Below are 8,767 nucleotides of genomic sequence, written 5' to 3' on the forward strand. Positions count from 1 at the left end.
TACACCCTGTTTGTTTGACCACGTAAAGGGCTTTGGACTGATAGCATCTCTTCCATGGGCCATAGGTCAGTGGTCTGTGGAATTGAGAGAATTTGGGCATTTTTACCTAATAGGGTGGAGAACGATGTTCTTGTCCCTCCAGGACAGCTGCAGAAGGATGGTAGAGAGGAGGACATTCATTTGTACATTTTGGCATTATCATAGCTAATTTTGGCATTATTATAGCGAATTTTGGATGAAGTTTTGGATTCAGGGCTGGCTACTACAGCCCGAGTCTTTGCAGGAAAACAAAAACTTGCTTGTTCATGTGATAAGATGTGATATTGATGTGATACGTGATTGATTTATGTGATAGATATAATATTTCAGCCTAAACAACCTAGTTGTTCAACACTGCTGAAATATCACATTGTCCCCCAGAAACATGGTGGCAAAAGGCTGATGGAAGCTCTCCCGCTGCCACCTGGAGGAGAAACTGTCCCTGAGCAGATGATGGATATGGCTTGTCGTGGAGTTATTTCATTTACATGGCGAAAGGAAATCCCCTCCTTTCTTCAAGCGCAGGCAAGCCTGGAGGAAAAGGGAAGATAAAAATAAACGGGTGAGTGATAATTGCTTGCCACTTGACTCCGGGCTTAGCACTGAGCCGTGAAAGAAACAGCATCCTGTTTAAAAGGAGAAGCGAAAGCAGCAATAAAAGTATTATTGCTGCACGTACACACGCATGAGCACAAATGAGATGGTGGTGAAGCCAGCAGTTAGCCATGCAAAATAAGAAAGGGCTGAAAACGAAGAGCGAAGGATGTGTTTGGTGGTTTAGCATGAAGAAGGGAGCCTTATCAAGCTCTATTCCTGTGCCCTTCAATTAATTAATCCCTTAAGAGTGCATTTATTAATGAGGAATGAAACCAGGCTGGTTTCTGGGTGCGGGACCCCGTGGGGAGACTTGGGGCAGGGGTTACCCCTCTGCTTCCCTGGGTATTTTTTGGGGGGGGAGTGTCATAGATTGAAGCTGCAGGTGGATCTGTACCGAGGCAGGAAGTTATTAAGGATGTTTATTTTCAATCTGGTCTCTTTGAAACCCACGGGGTCCCCTTGGGGAAGGGGGATTCTCCCTTCCTCTCTGCTCCCCCTCTGGGAAGGGGGATCTCTGCAGCCTCTCAGCGCAGCCTTTCACACGGAGAAAACCTGATCACCCCCCCGTGATGAATCTCTCAGCTCCCTTTCACCTCCCTCGGGGCCCCAGGCACCTGCAGGAAGGGGAGCAGCCAACGGCGAGACCAGTCGGGGCGGAAAACGAAAGCTGCCCTGTCATCTTCGCCACCAAGAAGACCATGGCTGAAGACATCCCTGCAGAAAGCTTCCAGGATGAAGCCTCCTGCTCCATCTGCCTGGGCTTCTTCCAAGACCCCGTCTCCATCCACTGCGGCCACAACTTCTGCCGGGCGTGCATCACCCGCTGCTGGGAGGAAGAGGAGGCGAATTTCACCTGCCCGCGGTGCAAAGAGACGGCCCCGCAGAGAAACCTGAGACCCAACCGGGAGCTGGCGAAAATCATCGAGATAGCCAAGAGGCTGAGCCTGCAGGCAGCCAAAGGAGGGGCAGTGGGGGAGAGGCTGTGCGAGAAGCACCAGGAGGCTCTGAAACTCTTCTGCGAGGAGGACCAGACCCCCATCTGCCTGGTCTGCAGGGAGTCCCAGGCGCATCGCGCCCACCCTGTGGTCCCCATCGAGGAGGCTGCAGAGGAGCACAAGGTAAGAGGGCTCCAGAGGGGGGGAAACCGGGGGAGCAGGAGGGGACCAGGTCAGGGACCTGCCCTGAGAAATGCTTGTAAATGTTTGCGTTTCCACCCCTTTCGATCCACGGGTTGAATTACAGCTGACCTCCTCCCTGCTTGCTCCGTGCTCCCCCCACTTCTACTTCTGGCCATCCCAGTTTTCTTGAAGCTGTCATTCCCAGATCATCATAATAGCATTGTATAAACCGTGCTGGAAAGGAGCCCAGAAGATATTTAATCCCAGCTCCTGCTCAAAGCAGGGGCAGCTATGCTGCCTTGGCCATTTGGGGTGCAGGAGATGCTCCCTGTGCAGGAGAAGCTGATTTCTACCAAAAGAATCTGGTCTCAGGGTGCAAGGCAGGGTTAAGTTTTGTGCTGGTTGCAGTGAAAAATGCTTTTTTTGTCTGCAGGTGAGGCGTAAAATTTGCTCTCACCACATACAGGCAATGAATGCATCCCTGGTCTCACCACCCAGGAGAAGTGGAGGATATGGTCTTGCCACCCAAAGCTGGACTGAACACTGGATATGGGGCATTGCCCAGGCTGCAAGGTTGGGGAGGAAAACATATTCCTCGGTATGGGATGTGAGCAAACATCCTGAGCTTATGTTTTGGGTCAGCACTGAACCCGAGGAGATGCCAGCAGGGTCTCCCCAGTCACATGAAGCTCCTTGTCCTCTGCCTGAGCATTTCCTTTTCTAACCTATGCATACAATGCATACAATTATGCATACAATGTGCATACAATTTCACCGTGGTTTTGGGAGAAAGCGGCCCATTCTGTCTGCCCACCTCCCTTTCTCTGCCAGAAGTGAGGGTTTACTAATTACCAGAGCCAGATTACCATATTATTAAGCAGGGGAGAGTGAATTTGTAGGAGATAGACTGAACTAGGTGGGATGAAAGTGGAGGGATGGACCAGCTGGAGAAAGAAAATGCACCATCAAAATGTTTCTTCTCTATTCAGGAGAAATTCCAGGCTCATGTGCAGATCCTGAAGGACAGGAGGGAAAAGCTGCTGGGGCTGAAAATGGCTGAGGAGGGGAGAAGCCTGAATTTCCTCGTAAGGATCCATCCCTGGGCGGTGGTGTCTTTCTCTCTTTTCTCCCTTTTGGTCATCCTTCTGGCCACGGCGATGGATGTGGAGACAGAAGATGTGCCACGGCCAAAGATCACATCTCCGTGGTCCTTTGCATGTGCAGATTGGGAATGTCTCCACTGCGGGAAGGTCAGGGTGGTGGGGACAGCTACCATAATTAGTTAAGAGCTACTTCTATTCCCCCCCATGCCTCCTGGCTCCTTGAGCATCTTATCTGTCCATGAGCATATGTTGGATTTGGCCAAGTTATTGCTGAGATTTTTCTTCCTCAGTTTGCTCACAGGTGGGGCACATTCCCAGGTTCCCCTTATTAATACATGTGGAAAAGGGAATCACCAAACTGTTTCTTTCTTTCTGTGATTTCCCTTTCCCTGACTTACCTGCTTCTGGTGTTGGTGTGTATCTTTCCCTGCTGTTCAGAGGTCTGCAGCATTTTAGGTACAAAGATTACAGTCCATGGCAAATGCTCTCTGCCAGCACCTTCGGCCTAGAAAGGGCAATGAAAGAAAAAAAAAGAAAAAAAAGTCTAAACTATTACCCATTCCTCTGCTCTGCAATGCTCACTGGAATTTATGAATTTATGGCTGTGTTGCACCTAAAGTCAACACATTCGATCTGCTCTGTTGCAATTTCCCCCAAGCTATTTCTCCCTGCCTCTCCCTTGCGTGCATTTTTTGCAGGAAAGGGTAGAAGCGGAGAGGCAGAAGGTCGTGGCCGAAATCAAGCAGCTGCACCAGTTCGTGGAGCGACAGGAGCAGCTCCTCTTGGGCCAGCTTGCAAAGCTGGACCAGGAGATCGTGAGGAGGCAGGAGGAGAACACGGCCAAGCTCTCGGAGGAGATCTCCTCCGTGGGCGAGCAGATCCGTGAGCTGGAAGAGAAGTGTCAGCAGCCAGCGTACGAACTCCTGCAGGTGAGAGCCCCGGGGCAGACTGCTGGCCTTCAACATCACCGCTGTCACCAGCCCAGGGGGCAAATTCATCCTAAATGCTCCTTTTAAACTATTATCCTTCAAAGCTTTTTAAAAAAAATGAAATAAGTTTCTTTTCTTCAATGGCCCAGCTGTCCGTCTGAACATTTTAACCCAAGCCCAATTTATTTAAATCACTACTTAACGATGATGGCTATGGCACTCATCCATCTGACTGGACGTGCCTACATGCAGAAGGATGGTCTAAATCCCAACAATACAGCGTGGAGAAACAAAAAGCAGTGCCTAGCTGTGGCTCATCTCCTCCTTAAGTAGTCATCAAACCAGGCTACCTGAGCCCAGCTGCAGGCTCTGGTTAACTCCTGCTTTCAAACAGCTGGCTATGCCAAAGCAGTAGTGTGCATTAGCAATAGTAACACCCGTGCGCCAGGAGAAGGGACACGGAGGGTGATGGCAGGTAACTACAACGAGCAGCTCGTTCAATGGTGCTGCCATGACCTCGCCAAACCCCGCAGCACATCTGCAAACAGCGTGCAGGCAATGCAGTACTATTTTAGACCCGTCATTTTAGAGTGGTTGCCTGAGGTCACCCCAAGGCAGCCTCTTGTTGTTTATTGTCAGGTTGACGTTGCTCTGTCCTAATGCTCCTTCTCTAATCCTTTCCTTGTAGGACAGCAGGAACATCCTGAGCAGGTTTGTGGCTTCTCCCACACGTTATTACGATGTTAATGTTGTTTATTTCTACGGTGGTGACACTGATGGACTCCAAAATCCCAGTCCCATATGACCCTCCCAGAGACTGCATAGACACATAGGATAAAGCTAGGACACTGCAAAAAGTGCCCTGGTCCCAGTTGGATCCTGAAGACCAGGAAAAGCTGTCAGACGTCCACCATAAATTACAACCCAGCAGCTAAAACTATCCGGGTGTTTAAACACCCAGGAGTGCATTTGGGTGAAAGGGGAACTTGAGTATGAACTTCCACCCCTATAATTGACCTCTTTGTGAATAATGCTCTTTGGACATGGACCAGGAAGGTGGGTTATTTTAAAGGTAAAACCAGGCAAGGAAAGGCATCTTTTATTGTTTGTATTTCCCTTGATGTAGAGCATTGCTGATCGTGAGAGAAGCTCTTCACTGCTTGGTGTTTGGGACAAAATAGTGCTCTGGGTCAGCAGATGCTTCTTGGGGAGTTCATTAATGACTACCCTAGTACCCGTCCTTTGCTCCAGCCCCACTATTATTTCTTTGTAATAAATCCCACTTGAAAATCAGTCAGAAATTCTCATCATGAGAATAAGAAGCAAAGGCAGTATTATGAGCCAGCTTTCCTTTCCTTCCAGGCTTGAGAGAGAGAGCGCCCAGAAGCCACTGGAGGCATCGCCTGAGCTGGCTGAGACACCCACCAGTCTTCCCCAGAAGAACGTTGCCCTCAAGGAGATGCTGATGAAATTTCAAGGTAGAGAGGAACCGGGGAGGAGAGGGCTGGAGGTTGCACCTGGGTCTGTTTGCAGTGGATTTCAGGAAGATCTCAGCAGAGTAGAAGTCCTGGTGCAATGTCACAAAGAGATACCTCCAACATGCCCCGTGTATTAGCATAGCAAGGTGCAATTACTCTGGCTGATTGCATGAGGGAGGACGAATTTGCCTCCTGGCAGGACCTGGGGAGCCAGGTCAGCGTTGGGATGCCTGTGGGATGTCACGTGGAGTCCTGCACAGCAGCAGCTCTCCTAACAAGGTGAACGTTGCAAACATTTCCCTGTGAAGCTGCTGGGAACATTGGTGATCTTAAAAAAACAAAGATCATGGGACAATGGAGGATTCCTGTCTTCTTTTCAATGGCCTGGAGACTACCAGAAAAAAAATATCCACACTTCAAAGCCTTGCTTTTCTAGATCAATTTCCCTTCGTGCAGTCACATTTCTCTTCCTTTTCTTTGCTCATGGGCATAAAACAATTCTTCCATCACTCCAGCAAACAAGGAGAGCCCCTGGACTGGGAGCTGGAGTGTCCCAGTCAAGCCAGGCTGGGGAAAATAGACATTACATAGACAAAACATGACGTTAAGGTCATTTAGGACCATGCCTCTGATGCTCATCTTCTCTTTGTCCTCAGTAAGCCTGACGCTGGATCCGGAGACGGCGCATCCCCGGCTGGTCCTGTCCGAGGATCGCAAACGCGTGAGATGGGAAGACACCCGCCAGCCCGTGCCCGATAACCCCAAACGCTTCGATTCATCCCGCTGCGTGCTGGGCTGCGAGGGTTTCAGCACAGGGAGGTACTACTGGGAGGTGGAGGTGGGTGACGGGGAAGCCTGGGCCGTTGGGGTGGCCAAAGAGTCGGTGAGGAGGAAAGGACGGATCAGCGTCAAGCCCGAGGTGGGTATCTGGGCGGTGGGGCAATGTGGGAGCCAGTACCAGGCTCTCACCTGTCCTACCAGCCCCATCTCGCTGCTTGCTGCCCCCAGGGTGATTGGGATTTACCTGGACTACGAGGCAGGGCGCGTGGCATTTTTCGACTCCCACAACCAGGCGCCCATCTTCACCTACCCGCCGACATCCTTTGCAGGGGAGCAAATCCTCCCTCTGCTCTGCCTGGGCAGGGGGTGCCAGTTCACCCTGTCCCCCTGATCCTCCCCATGCCTCAAGTCTCACTCACCCAAATCTGGGGACACGGTGGGGTCTCATCACCCCAGAGATGGCTTTTGAAGGCATGAAGAAAACCTCTCTGTTGGAGAACAGCGACAGAGCTGAGCCAAATCTCCAACTGATCGCGCATCCCTGCTGTTTGCTGGAGCCTTCACCTGCACTTTTCATCCCACTGAGCGTCGTGACTGAGCATAGACGCCGTGGACCGAGATGCAAAAGCCTTTAGGACTTGCTGACTGCTTCGAGTTTTCCTACCTTTCTGCCGACAAGAAGGCAATAATCTCATCAACGGGTGAGATAACCTAATCGATGCACAACGGTGGCAATTTCTACGGTATCTCATTTACAAAGAGCTCAACAAGTCCCCGCACGAGTCCTCCAAGTCCACAGGAGCCTCGACTGACTAGGTGGCATGCAAACACATCTGTCCGTGCCTAAAGCCAAGAGAAAGAAATCCTTCCCAAGCAGAGCTGGCTTCAGCCTCTCCTTGAGCAAGAGCCTCGGGCTGAGCTGGTGCCTAAGGGCAAGCTGGGCATGGAAGAAGGAAGCCAGAGGGGCTGGAGGCTGCTCGCCAAGCACTTGGCAGCTTGCCTGGCACTGCGTGGCGGCAGCGGTTTGGGCTAGGCAAAGCAATTGGAGAGCTGTGGCTTTGGTGCTGCGCAAAGGTTTCTTTGCGTGAGGCGCTGAATGGCAAGGGGCCAAGTGGCAAGAAGCAAGTGGCTCCTTTGCAGCGTGCTCTCGGGCTTGTCTCTTGCTGCCACTTGCTGGCCATGCCGCAGGCGGCTGGCAACGGCCAAGAGCCCGCAAACAGCCCCTCCCCCCGTGCTCCCTGGATAGCCGAGTGGTCAAGAAACGGCACGCACAAAGCCGGCGGCGCGGGTTCGACCCGGCCAGGGAGGTCACGTTTTCCTCCCCGGACACCCTCCTCTCCCTTTTCCCAAACTCGCCCCTCACCCAAAAAACACACGCTTCCACAACTTCCCTTCCCCTCCACGGCCTTTTGCAGCGCGCCTCTTCACAACCCACGCACGCTTCGCTTTTGCTCAACGCTCCACGCACCACAACCGCCCACCTTGCACCAGCCTCACCTCTTTTACTTACCAAAGCGCCCATGCTAAATGCCGACAAAGAAAGAAAATACAAGCAAATCGCCCAAAGCGCGCCGTCACACGCGGGGGGAACTCGGGCAGGTGCTGCACATTTCCCATTAGTTAAGGGGAAGGTCTGTTTCGCGCAGTGGGCTGTGCTTGTGACAACCGCTGCAAGACCTGGGAGAGATTGGAAACGCTTGCAAGAATATTTGTAATATTTCTTTTTCCAAAAAGGGGGAATACAGAAGAAAATAAGATAAAAATAAAAAATAAAATAGAAATAAAAAACGAAAATAAAAATAAAATCAAGTAAAGGAAAATAAAAATAAAATCAAGTAAAGGAAAATAAAAATAAAATCATGTAAAGTAAAATAAAGTAAAATAAAATAAAAGTAAAAGAAAATACATAGTTGATATACATAATACATATATGTATACATATACACGTAGATGCATAATATACAATAAAATACATATTCCCTGACTTACCTGCTTCTGGTGTTGGTGTGTATCTTTCCCTGCTGTTCAGAGGTCTGCAGCATTTTAGGTACAAAGATTACAGTCCATGGCAAATGCTCTCTGCCAGCACCTTCGGCCTAGAAATGGCAATGAAAGAAAAAAAAGAAAAAAAAAGTCTAAACTATTACCCATTCCTCTGCTCTGCAATGCTCACTGGAATTTATGAATTTATGGCTGTGTTGCACCTAAAGTCAACACATTCGATCTGCTCTGTTGCAATTTCCCCCAAGCTATTTCTCCCTGCCTCTCCCTTGCGTGCATTTTTTGCAGGAAAGGGTAGAAGCGGAGAGGCAGAAGGTCGTGGCCGAAATCAAGCAGCTGCACCAGTTCGTGGAGCGACAGGAGCAGCTCCTCTTGGGCCAGCTTGCAAAGCTGGACCAGGAGATCGTGAGGAGGCAGGAGGAGAACACGGCCAAGCTCTCGGAGGAGATCTCCTCCGTGGGCGAGCAGATCCGTGAGCTGGAAGAGAAGTGTCAGCAGCCAGCGTACGAACTCCTGCAGGTGAGAGCCCCGGGGCAGACTGCTGGCCTTCAACATCACCGCTGTCACCAGCCCAGGGGGCAAATTCATCCTAAATGCTCCTTTTAAACTATTATCCTTCAAAGCTTTTTAAAAAAAATGAAATAAGTTTCTTTTCTTCAATGGCCCAGCTGTCCGTCTGAACATTTTAACCCAAGCCCAATTTATTTAAATCACTACTTAAC

The 8,767-nt window shown here is 50.3% G+C and overlaps 1 protein-coding gene across 1 annotated transcript; it reads left to right on the forward strand.

Moving 5' to 3' along the window:
* The first annotated feature begins 1,012 nt into the window (after positions 1 to 1,012).
* LOC106029623 (E3 ubiquitin-protein ligase TRIM39-like) lies at positions 1,013 to 6,633 on the forward strand. Its single transcript, XM_048055391.2, has 6 exons — positions 1,013 to 1,754; positions 2,744 to 2,839; positions 3,556 to 3,786; positions 4,475 to 4,497; positions 5,149 to 5,264; positions 5,921 to 6,633. The coding sequence occupies exons 1-6, from the start codon at positions 1,206 to 1,208 to the stop codon at positions 6,433 to 6,435; spliced, it is 1,530 nt and encodes a 509-aa protein (XP_047911348.2). The 5' UTR covers positions 1,013 to 1,205; the 3' UTR covers positions 6,436 to 6,633.
* The last annotated feature ends 2,134 nt before the right edge of the window (positions 6,634 to 8,767 follow it).

This window comes from Anser cygnoides, chromosome 35 (assembly GCF_040182565.1).
Source record: "Anser cygnoides isolate HZ-2024a breed goose chromosome 35, Taihu_goose_T2T_genome, whole genome shotgun sequence".
Classification (NCBI taxonomy): Eukaryota; Metazoa; Chordata; class Aves; order Anseriformes; family Anatidae; genus Anser; species Anser cygnoides.

Bases quoted from the DNA above. Each gene is read 5' to 3' on its own strand.
- LOC106029623 (XM_048055391.2), top strand. From the start codon at position 1,206: ATGAATCTCTCAGCTCCCTTTCACCTCCCTCGGGGCCCCAGGCACCTG. The intron at 3,787-4,474 runs GTGAGAGCCCCG...CTTTCCTTGTAG, and splicing joins CAGCGTACGAACTCCTGCAG to GACAGCAGGAACATCCTGAG. The intron at 5,265-5,920 runs GTAGAGAGGAAC...CTTTGTCCTCAG, and splicing joins GATGCTGATGAAATTTCAAG to TAAGCCTGACGCTGGATCCG.